This window comes from Nycticebus coucang, chromosome 11 (genome assembly GCF_027406575.1).
Source record: "Nycticebus coucang isolate mNycCou1 chromosome 11, mNycCou1.pri, whole genome shotgun sequence".
Classification (NCBI taxonomy): Eukaryota; Metazoa; Chordata; class Mammalia; order Primates; family Lorisidae; genus Nycticebus; species Nycticebus coucang.
In genome coordinates, this window is record NC_069790.1 from 106,723,870 (window position 1) to 106,736,123 (window position 12,254).

At 37.0% G+C, this 12,254-nt stretch overlaps 1 protein-coding gene across 1 annotated transcript in view; it reads left to right on the plus strand.

Annotated features, from left to right (window-relative positions):
- Positions 1 to 12,254, plus strand: part of NUP205 (nucleoporin 205) — an 85,323-nt gene that overhangs the window by 47,149 nt on the left and 25,920 nt on the right. The window contains exons 23-30 of the mRNA XM_053609333.1: positions 5,057 to 5,171; positions 7,673 to 7,822; positions 8,436 to 8,507; positions 8,869 to 9,026; positions 10,043 to 10,123; positions 10,852 to 11,043; positions 11,607 to 11,874; positions 11,976 to 12,074. Of these exons, the coding sequence (XP_053465308.1) occupies positions 5,057 to 5,171; positions 7,673 to 7,822; positions 8,436 to 8,507; positions 8,869 to 9,026; positions 10,043 to 10,123; positions 10,852 to 11,043; positions 11,607 to 11,874; positions 11,976 to 12,074 (1,135 nt within the window). The remainder of the gene's footprint in view (positions 1 to 5,056; positions 5,172 to 7,672; positions 7,823 to 8,435; positions 8,508 to 8,868; positions 9,027 to 10,042; positions 10,124 to 10,851; positions 11,044 to 11,606; positions 11,875 to 11,975; positions 12,075 to 12,254) is intronic.

Here is a 12,254-nt window from a genome sequence, read left to right on the forward strand (position 1 = left end):
AAAAGTAGCTCTTTTTGATGGGGAGAGCAGTGGATTTGAGTCAAAAGACCTTTGGATCCCATATCTGCCCTATAACAGGCTGAGTTCCCCTTGGGGATGCCATGAAACTTCTCTTGAGTTTTTCACTCTGAGAAATGGGCTGTTGTCTTGAGACTTAAATGAGAATATGAGTGAAAGCATACAGCTATATGAAGTGGTAGAATATCAGCTTAGTGTAAACTTTAAAGTATAACGAGAACTTTCCTTTTACTTATTTCCTGCTTTATTCATTTTATAAGTGTTTTACAAGCTAGGCTTTATAAGTTGCGACTAATTTCTCAATTTCATGACACCCTGATTCACATTTTCGTGATAAGAAATGCATCATTAACCTTAATGGCATGGAGATTTTTCTTTGTTAATTTCCTGCTTTTCTTTTTGTAATTCTTTATTATTATCATCCTCTGTCCTCTGTTTGTACATCCTTTCACTGTAAGTATTGTACCTAGGTTTTCCTCTGAATCAAAATTTATTCTTCCTTAATATGGGGAACAAATTCGATGTCAATTTTAGCACAGTGTTGTAGAGTTTGTTATCTAGGTAGATGCAATTGATAAGCTTAATCATCTAGGCTGATGGCAGGTAAAGTAAGTGAATAAAGCCAGGTTTAAGTCAGAAAGGGAAGGAGAGAGGAAAATCCAGCAGCCTGGAGAGCACATTCCTTACTACTCAGGTCTTGCTATTTTCTTTTTTTGGAGACAGGGTCTTTCTCTTTTGCCTAGAGTGCCAGAGTGCTATCAACATAGCTTACTGCAACCTCAAACTCCTGGCTTCAAATCATCCTCCTACCTCAGCCTCCCAGAATGCTAAGATTGCAGGGTATGCCAGGACGCCTGGCAGCTCTTGCTAATTTTATCATGTCAGAGTGCAAACCTTGTTTTGCCAGATTTTCTGAATGTTATTTTTATATCTTTACTTTTTTGGTAGGCTTTGAAAATCTGAACTTTTGTGATTTTTTTTTTTTTTTTTTTTTTAAATTCTTAGAACACTGTACTGGCCAAAGAAGGCATGTCTACACCAGGAGTCTACCGGTGTATAATATAGGCTCTGTGGGCTTGCTACTCGCATTGTGCCCCAGAAACTGCATTATCAGTATCACCTCCTACTAGTTTAGTTGTGCAGAATCTCAGGCCTCACTTCAGACCTGTTAAATCAGAATCTGCTTTTTAACAAGAAATGTAGCTCTATTTGTAAGAAAAGTAGTTCCTTCACCTATAGGTTTATACTTTACCTTGCTTCAGAGAAAAAATTAAAAGCTTTAAGAAGAGCTTGTCAGTTTAAGTGAATCTGATTGTAGTAACAAGAAAATAATTTGAGCCTTGTCAATTTGAGCCTCATCGTCTTGCAACGTAAGGGATTCTGGATGAAGAAATTGAGATCAAGCCTATGTCTTTGCCCTCTTCTCTTTAAGGGGGATATAGATTTTTTTTTTCCTTTTCTCCTACCCGGTTTTGGAAACTAAGAAGAATCGCTTGTAGTGCTTTTTGAACTTACTTTTTGTGTTTTTTCCCTCTAACAGTATTACTTCTAACTCATCTTCTTGTATTTTCTTAACTTGCATGTAATATGCATAACTTTATTTTAAGAAGTATTAGCTTATTAAATTTTTATTTGTTTATAGCAGTGGGTCTCAACCTTCCTAATGCCGTGTCGCTTTAATACAGTTCCTATGGGTTGAGAACTACTGGTTCATAGAATATCAAAACAGTATGAAAGCTTTTTGAAAGTCAAGCTTACATTTGTAGTAAAATCATACGCTTTTTACCACGTGATTTCTTTTCGTCTTTTTCGGTGTATGCCTATTGTTTATTTAGTTGTATTTAGTATGCATACTATTTTGTTTTGTCCTTTTACTCTCCCTCTTTGTATAAACTTTCTGTGCTGCTACAATGTAAATTACATTTAGGTTGTTTCCAGTTTGTTTACTCTGCTCTAATGAACATTTTTAGTTACCTTTTGTTTTGTATGTTTCTTAAGAATATACTCAATATAGGTGCCTAGGACACACCTGACACTCAGTGGGCGCTCAGTAAATTTTTGCTGAAGGATTGAACAATAAACACCGCAGTTAAAGTAATTAGCCCAGTACCTGGCACAGTGTCAGAACAAATGTTATTTCACTGTCATCATTGGGGACACTTGTTTGCATGTGTTGGTTTTCACTGATGATTGTAACAGAGCCCTTATGTGTTGTCTCACAGTAGTTATGTTTTATAAAGTCACTGTGAACTGGGAATCCTGAACCATTGTCCCTGTGGAAAGTACTGGTTCCAACATTATTGTCAACTGATGAGTCCATAGCCTTTTTTATTTATGTGTCTGTTTAACAACATCTTATTTAATCTATATGGTTGATTCCTTAACATTTAACTCATGGCCAACAGCACTGTAACTTAGGCCTGAATGAAGTTTTTCTAACATCCATTATTTTGTCTGAAAAGCTCACAGCCTTCTTGTGCCCAGGAGCATCAGGCAGCTTCTCAGCACCATGCTTGGGGCTGTTTGTAAACAGGAAGATCACCAACAAAACCATGAAAAAAATTCAACAAACGTGGCACTAAATAATATTCAGAGGACCAGAAGGCCCTGGGTACACTGTGAGAGCTGGAACAAGAAGGCAGAGTGTTGCTTTTATTTGAGAGCCTATTTTATTTGTGTTTATTTAATACAGTTTATAGTACACTGTATCACCTCCTATTAGTTTTATTGTATAGAATCTCAGTTTGTAGTGCACACACTACAGTGTGTTTTAATTTTGACCAAAGTATATTACTTAAACGTTAATTTTTAATTCAACTTGTTAATATGTTGTTTAGAATATTGCATCCTCGGGCGGCATCTGTGGCTCAGTCGGTAAGGCGCCGGCCCCATATACCGAGGGTGGCGGGTTCAAACCCCACCCCGGCCGAACTGCAACAAAAAGATAGCTGGGCGTTGTGGCGGGCGCCTGTAGTCCCAGCTGCTTGGGAGGCTGAGGCAAGAGAATTGCTTAAGCCCAGGAGTTGGAGGTTGCTGTGAGCTGTGTGATGCCACGGCACTCTACCCAGGGCCATAAAGTGAGACTCTGTCTCTACAAAAAAAAAAAAGAATATTGCATCCTCATTTATAAGTGATATATGTTTGTAATTTCCCCTTTATAAGAAATATTTTCTCCAATTTTAATATCAGGTGTACCCAGATCAAGTAGAATGATTTTGAAGTATTTCTTCTTTTTCTGTTGTCCATAAGATTTGGCATGATCTGTTTTTTGAAATTATCTTCTACTTTTATTTATAAATATTAGTTGTCTATTTTTTGAGACTTAAAAAAAATAAGAGGTTAACTGATGACTCCATACTGAATCTCAGAATCAAAGCATTCTATAATAGACATACTCTTATTTGACAATGTGAATGTTACTTTCTTTGCAATATTATTATTACTATTATTGCTTAATATTTCGATGTAGCAATTGATTCCTTTTCTGAATGTATTTACGTTCATTCATTCCTTACGAGGTTTTTGTTTCTAGTCCTTATCTTAAACATTGTTATTGTGATTAAATGTTTTTTTTTTTTTGTAGAGACAGAGTCTCACTCTACTGCCCTCGGAAGAGTGCCATGGCGTCACACGGCTCACAGCAACCTCTTAACTCTTGGGCTTACGCGATTCTCTTGGCTCAGCCTCCCAAGCAGCTGGGACTAGAGGTGCCCGCCACAACGCCCGGCTATTTTTTGGTTGCGGTTTGGCCAGGGCTGGGTTTGAACCCGCCACCCTCGGCATATGGGGCTGGCGCCCCACTCACTGAGCCACAGGCGCCGCCCTATTGTGATTAAATTTTAAGCCTTTTTAATTTTTGAAGGCAAAAAAGTAGAAACCTAATAAACACATGTATATGTAAAAATAAAAAAAAAAAAGAATTTTTTTTTTGTTGTTGTTGCTATGCAAGATGTACTATGGTACTTGCCTTATTGTTGCCTGAGTTTTTTTTTAATTCCGGAAAACTGATGGACATTTTTCTTTGATTATGGGCTATCTTTTACTTTTCTCATATAAAATGTTTTCTTTTTTGTCATTTTGTCTATTTAGATCTTTATGATACTCATATTCATCATTTTTATGATACTTGTAATGGAGATCTTTTAGAGCTAGTCACTTTTTCCTATATTTGTTATATAAACTTCCCCCTCATCTATAGTTTTCCATCTAATTTTTATTTGGAGTTTATAGTTGTTGTTTAGTTGCATCCCATAGATCTTCTTTGTAATGTCTGTGTTTGCTTCAATTATAGTAATTTCATTATCTTCCTGAGGTTTAGATGAAATGGCTATGGTTCTCAGAAGTTACTTCTAAGTAATTTGCTACTACTACGAATTAAAATACTAAAAACTTTTTTGTTAATAAACTATGTGTTAATGTGGTACATTAATAAGTTTATTTGTTGGCTTGGTGCCTATAAGTTAGTGCTTAGCGGTTACAGCGCTGGCCACACACACCGAAGTTGGCGGGTTAGAACTTGGCCTACGCCTGCCAAACAACAATGACAACTGCAACAACAACAAAAAAATGGCTGGGCATTGTGGCAGGCGCCTGAGTCCCAGCTACTTGGGAGGCTAATGTAAGAGAATTGCTTAATCCTGAAAGTTTAATGTTCACAGCTTGTGAGCTGTGATTCCACAGCACTCTACCAAGGGTGACATAGTGAGACTGTCTCAAAAAAAAAAAAAAAAAAAAAAAGTTTATTTATTTAGAGTGATTTCACGGTTAGTCCTATAACACTGTTATCAGCACTCGTAATTGTATTTCAGTATATTTTTTTGAACTAGGATGCCAAAGCCTAGTCCATATGGATCCATCCTAGTTATGGATGTCCATAACTTGGAGCTTGTGATTCATATATTTGTTTATATCCATTTTGCTTGAGTTGTTGATTGGTCTTAGTTTTTTATTTGTTAGATTTCAGTTTATGTTTTTTTTTGTCTTGAAATGTATAGTGTAGAGAGGCTGATAGAAGGACTTTCTCATTTTACTTCTCTAGGTCATCTATCAGTTATGTGCATGTTCTGATACATCTGGACCCACTATGAGGTACTTGAGAACCAGCCAGGATTTCTTATTTTCTCAGTTGCAGCATCTGCCTTTTTCAAACAAAGGTAGGACATTATTTACTCTTAATATTGTAACAAATTTGTAAGTCCATGTTGAGTGATTTCTATTTATACAATATTTAGGGAATTCTGTTCTCATTTTGAGACTTTGCTTCTTTGTTACTTTGGGTTGCTTTTGTAATTCCTACTTGAGAAGCCTGGTGCTTTAGCTGCTACTATAAACTCATTTAACATAGACCATCAAGGATGCAATTTGATTCTTTTACTTATAACATATAAAGATTGTGTTGAACAATGTTTATGAACATTTAGTTTTATAAAAATCCTTGATTTACTTTTTTTTTTTTTTTTAGTAGAGACACAGGGTTTCACTTTATGGCCCTCGGTAGAGTGTCGTGGTCTCACACAGCTCACAGCAACCTCCAACTCCTGGGCTTAAGCGATTCTCTTGCCTCAGCCTCCCTAGTAGCGGACTACAGGTGCCCGCCACAACGTCCGGCTATTTTTTGGTTGCAGTTTGGCCGGGGTCGGGTTTGAACCCGCCACCCTCGGTATATGGGGCCGGCGCCTTACCAACTGAGCCACAGGCGCCGCCCCCTTGATTTACTTTTATTTCTTTTGTGTATATGAAAACCAATTGAGATTTTGAAACAAAAATTTGAAAACTGATTATGGTAGGCTTCATTTAGTTTTTTGACTTAGCTAATAATTATCCCAAGCATTTGATGTCTTATCAGGATTCTACTTAATTTTGTTTTTGATTGATTTTTTTTTTTGTGGTTTTTGGCCGGGGCTAGGTTTGAACCCGCCACCTCCGGCATATGGGACCAGCACCCTACTCCTTGAGCCACAGGTGCCGCCTTTTATCCTAATTTTTTTTTTTTTTGCAGTTTTTGGCCGGGGATGGGTTTGAACCCACCACCTCCAGCATATGGGGCTGGTGCCCTACCCCTTTGAGCCACGGGTGCCGCCCTGTTTTTGATTGATTTTTAATAATTTTCTAAATTTAGGTTAAATCTAGACAGTGTTGGCTATTGAGGTATTTTTTTCACTAAGAACTCTTACTCTGTCAGAGATTTTTTAAAATTTACCTTGTATCTTCTTTATATTTTAGGAAATTGAGAACCCCACATTTTGTAAATAAATTTCCTTTATTATTGTCAGCTTTTAATAGAGTACTGGTATCAGACTCTAGGGAATTATATAATGAGAAAAAGATTTTCATTCTGGCCACTTAGTTTTGGACCAAAAAAAGATTTTTCACCTTATTTTCATTACATATCTTATTTTTAGTCCTGAGATTTTGTTTATATAAGAAGCTTTTAGAAACCCTCTTTTATACTTAATTGCAAAGAATCATTAATATCTTGCTTGTTATGGTATGTGTTTTCTAAAAAAGATTTAGTTTTCCCTGAAATTATTATGATTATGATTATTATTTGATGAATTTTATGTTTGTGCTCTCAGAATTTAGGAGTTCAAAGCCAACCATAGTAAATAATATCACATTAAAAACTCCCGTTACATAAGTGATTCCTATAGACTTAATATTTGTTAAACCAATGTCCTTGATTATCTTAAGAAATATTATAAAATTATGCCGTTTCAGTTTAATTTCCTTTTTTTTTTTTTTTTGTAGAGATAGGGTCTCACTTTATGGCCTTTGGTAGAGTGCTGTGGCCTCACACAGCTCACAGCAACCTCCAACTCCTGGGCTTAAGTGATTCTCTTGCCTCAGCCTCCCGAGTAGCTGGGACTACAGGCGCTCACCACAACGCCCGGCTATTTTTTGGTTGCAGTTAGGCCGGGGCCGGGTTTGAACCCGCCACCCTCGGTATATGGGGCTGGCGCCTTACTGACTGAGCCACAGGCGCCGCCCTTCCCTTTTTTTTTTTTTTTTTTGAGACAGAGTCTCACTATGGCTCCCTGGATAGACTGCTGTGGTGTCACAGCTCACAACAACCTCAAACTCTTGGGCTTAAGCTATTCTCTTGCCTCAGCCTTCCAAGTAGCTGGGACTACAGGCACCCGTCACAATACCCAGCTATTTTTTGGCTGTAGTTGTAGTTGTCATTGTTGTTTAGCAGGCCTGAGCTGCGTTTGAACCCCACAGCCCCGGTGTATGTGGCTGGTGCTCTAACCCCTGAGATACCAGCACCGAGCCTCAGTTTAATTTCTTTAAAATATTTTATGAATTCTGTATCAGTCTGTATGATAGTTTTTAAATAAATGTTAAGTTGTGTATTAATGTCAGAATATGACAGACTCTGAGGATCTTTGTGAAATCATCTGATAATGAAAACTTGTCTCTTGTTCTTCATTTGCCTTAGCTCATCTTTCATGGACATCATATACTAGCTTATTTTTTTTCTCCCTTGGTATCTTTTTTTTCTCCATTTGTATTTTATGGAGTGGTAAATTACTGTGTTGCTAAGTTTCATAAATTATTGACTTTGTTAGATGGGAAATGGTTGAGTTAAGGAATTTAAGTCTGCTCTGATCTTGTTATTGTTCTGTGAGTTGAAATTTATGTGTTCAAATTCTAGAATATGAAATATCTATGTTGAACCAAATGTCATGGCTTATGAAGACTGCTTCGATAGAACTTAGGGTGACTTCTCTGAATCGTCAACGGTCACATACCCAGAGGCTCCTTCACCTCTTACTGGATGACATGCCAGTGAAACCATACTCAGGTGAATATGTAAATATTGGCATTTGTTTTATCGAGCTGGTGACTGGGCTTTGAGAAGACAAGCATGAATCTGAATCTTATGCGTAGTGTGTGTTTAAGGACCAAAACAGTTCTTCCTACTTTGAGAATGTTTTTTCTCTTAAAACATACATTTTAAAAATCATCCCATGGTAGTTAGATGTTTTGTTATTGTTTTAAGCATCCACATTATGCCATAGTCATACAGATATTATACACAAAATATTCAGTGGAGTTTGTCATACTGGGCCAGCATGACCCAAGATCCTTCACTATGTTTTATACATGCAAATTAAGCACAGGCTTTTTAAATCAGCTTATTGGCATGTTTAGGTCTTACAGTTTTGGAATTCTGATTATTCTCTTTATAATTGTGAAGTGGATCCCAAAGGGACAGAAAGAATTAGATGGATGTTGATAGTAAGTTCTCATCAATGTTTGCATTTTCATTACCTATTTGCAAAGGGCTCTTTGACCTAAAAACAATGACCTAAAAATAAAATGCTTTGTTTGTTATTTCTAAATAAATGTAGTTTTAAGAATAAGTCCATCTTATTCTGACCTATTATTATTATTCTGATCTAAATTTCCAACAGATGGTGAAGGAGGTATAGAAGATGAAAATAGGTCTGTCTCTGGGTTCCTTCACTTTGACACTACTACAAAAGGTAAAGACTTTTGAATTTGTAATGAATGTATTTTATAGACATATATTAAATTGCTTAAAACTTCAAGAGATTGTTATGCCTATGTCTTCAAATTCTGAACTGGTATAGAAAAGCTATTATATAGAGGATTATTTCTTATCAAAACAAATTTTTTTTTGTAACTATGAAACTAGGATAGGAATGAAAATATTTTTGTAAGTGGATGTATGGAAATCAAACTTAGGTTTCAACACACTGTTTTGTTTCTGGACTAATGCCCTTTTTGAACATAGCACTGTCTTTGAGAGTGAGCTGAATATGATGGTTTTGCTTTTCTCCTCAGTACTCCAAGTAAAATTGAATAACTTTTTATTACTTTTAGTACGTCGAAAAATTCTAAGTATTCTTGACTCAATTGACTTCAGTCAGGAGATCCCTGAACCTTTGCAACTGGACTTTTTTGATCGGGCTCAAATTGAACAAGTTATTGCTAACTGTGAACACAAGAATTTACGAGGACAGACGGTCTGCAATGTCAAGGTAAGGATTGTTTTAAAGTATGTATCTGTAGACTGGGTGTCGGGGCTCACACCTAAAATCCCAATAGTTTGGGAGACCAAGGTGGGAGGATCCTTGAGCTCAAGAGTTCAAGACTAGCCTGAGCAACACAGCAAGACCCCCATGTCTATAAGAAATTTTTTAAAAAGTAGCCAGGTGTAGTGGTGCACACATGTAACCCTACCTGTTCAAAAGGCTGAGGCAGGAGGATCACTTGAGTCCAGGAGTTGTGATCACACTGCTGCCTGAGTGACAATGAGACCGCATCTGTAACAACAATAAAAACAAAAGTATGTGTCTACATTATCAAGTGGTTCAGACACTGATTCATCAGGAAAAAAGTAGCAGGTGTGGTGGTGCACACCAGTAATCCTACCTGTTCAGAAGGCTGAGGCAGGAGGATCACTTGAGTCTAGGAGTTGTGGTCATCCCTGCCTGAGTGACAATGAGACCTCATCTGTAACAACAATAAAAATAAAAGTATGTGTCTACATTATCAAGTGGTTCAGACATTGATTCATCAGGAAAAAATATAACCATACAGGATTTTTTCCTGATAGAGATATTGGTTTCTTATTTATTGGACTGGGGATTTTGTTAAACAACCCTGAAATAAAGCTTAATTTTTTAGATTATACTAACTTATTCAAAAGGTTCCCCATCACTCTTTTAGTCATTATCCTGCCCAGCTAGAGCTATGGAGTGGTTTTAATTATTTAACTCTTTACCAGGTAAATGGTAATAGCTTTGTCAATAGGAAGAGGATATCCAAAGCGTTTGCCTTCACTTAGGTGCTACAGAGGCTCTGTGGTACCACTCTCTGCAATATGAGGGATATTTAATATTTTTGTCTGGAAATTGGACAGTGCCATTGTTAGATTTTATATAAAGGTATCCGAACCTTTCTTCTGTAGGACAGTTTATAATAATTGCTGGGTATTACTATTCTACCAGTGTGTAATGTGGTCTTGTTTTTCTCTCTTTTCTTAATTATATAGCTTCTTCATAGAGTTCTTGTAGCAGAAGTAAATGCCCTGCAGGGTATGGCAGCCATAGGACAGAGGCCTCTGCTAATGGAGGTAAGCACCACTGGGTATGTGTTACTTTTAAGCTTTTAACTACTTGCCTATATAAATGCTGGTGGAAAGACATGTAAATTGACATGTAGTTTGTTAATTAGTAAACTAAAAATTAAACATTAATGGAATCTTTCGCCTTTGATTTTATAGCTTTTGTAAACTGAAGTTAATGTCTGTGTGACAAAAGAAATAGCGTCTTTTCTCCTAGACTAGTTAAGGAATTGCAGCCTGACTTTGCTTGCGTCCTGTCATGGAGGAGAGAGTCATTGTAATCACAGATGGGGAGTAATGGGTATGAGGCTGGGGGTGGAGAATCAGCACACAGATGGAAACACAACTGGCCAGGCCAAAGCAAGAGACCAAGAAATAAAAGGTATGGCAGGAAACATGCCTTTGAACTTGGGTTTGGGACAATTTTAGTACTCTAGAGTAATTTTAAGTAAATAGTTGTAAGGAAAAAGAAGATAGATCTCTACTACCTCTGTGCCTGGCCTTTCATGCGTGCGTGCACAGGTGCGGGTGCACACACACGGTGTGCCCCTTCAGCCTTGTATATTATTTGGTAGAGCCCTGGCCACTAAAATAATATGGAAAGGTATCTGTTGCCTGGCTTGCAGATGGTAAGTTTTCAAATTTTCTGAGTAACTGACAATTTTTAAAAGATTCTGTTGATTACAGACCTTATTTGCCTGTGTGTCAACCTTTCAATTCAATTTCTATGGTTTCAGGAAATCAGCACCATACTTCAGTATGTGGTAGGAAGAAATAAATTGCTGCAGTGTCTTCATGCAAAACGGCACGCGCTGGAGTCATGGAGGCAGCTGGTAGAAATTATACTGACAGCTTGTCCGCAGGATCTCATTCAAGCAGAGGATCGACAGCTGATCATTCGGGATATTTTACAAGATGTACACGATAAGGTGATCTAACTTCCTAAATTACTTTATACATACTGCCAAACAAATTATATATATATAGGTTTTGTATATATAAAATGTGAACAGATATATTTTGCCACCCTAAGTTTTTCCTATTTTAGATTAGTAGTAAAATAGAATTATACAATACCAGTGTTAACACTTTCCTCGAGAAAGGGATTAATTCTGCGCAGTAGTGGCTTTCAACCAGAATGTGTATCAGAAATTATCTAGGGAGCTTTGTAAAAATACACATGTATGGATCCTACCTCAGACCTACTGAATGGGACTTTCTAGTGGGGAGACCATTTGTGTGAATTTCAAGAACAGAAACCTCCCTAGGGAATTCTGATATGAATATCTTCTGGTTAAGAACAAAACATGTTACCCAGAGTCATGTTTACATTTCTCTTTGTATGTAAGTTTTCCTTTTTTTCTTTATAAAATGATTCTTGTATTTCATTCTTATATTGTTATAGTAGTTGATAAGCTGAATATATGTAAATTATGTTTGTGATTATAGCTGAAAGCAGGGTCCTCACCCTAATTTGCTCTTGTACTTTAAGATACTGGATGATGAAGCAGCACAGGAGTTGATGCCTGTGGTTGCTGGTGCAGTGTTCACCCTGACTGCTCACCTAAGCCAGGCCGTCCGCACAGAACAGAAGCAGCCTTTAGTCTTGGGACCAGGAGAGACTCATTATGCTTTTATGCTGGATTGTTCTTTGACCTCACCTTCTCCAGCAGAGAGCCCACTGGTGGGTTTTGCTTCTATTGGAGATTCTTCACTTCACATCATATTGAAGAAACTATTAGACTTCATTTTGAAGACAGGTTGTGCATCTAAATTTTTTATAAATAACAGCTTTTGTATTTGTTTTTAACTTTCATTGAAAAAAGGTTTTCACTTGACAATATCTCCCTTATCTCGATAGGTGGTGGATTCCAGAGAGTGAGGACTCACCTGTATGGTTCTCTGCTTTATTACTTGCAGATTGCCCAGAGACCAGATGAACCAGACACCTTAGAAACAGGTAGGATTAGATTGGTTCCTAATCTTTTCTTTCTGTTTTTAGAAATATAACTTTAAATTAAAAAATAATTTCTCTGCCTTTTGACTAAGAACAACTGTAATAAATGATTCTTGGTGTAGTCATTAAAGCACTTTATTCATGAGGAAGAATGTTTAGTTTTTTAAGAATTGTGAAGATAGG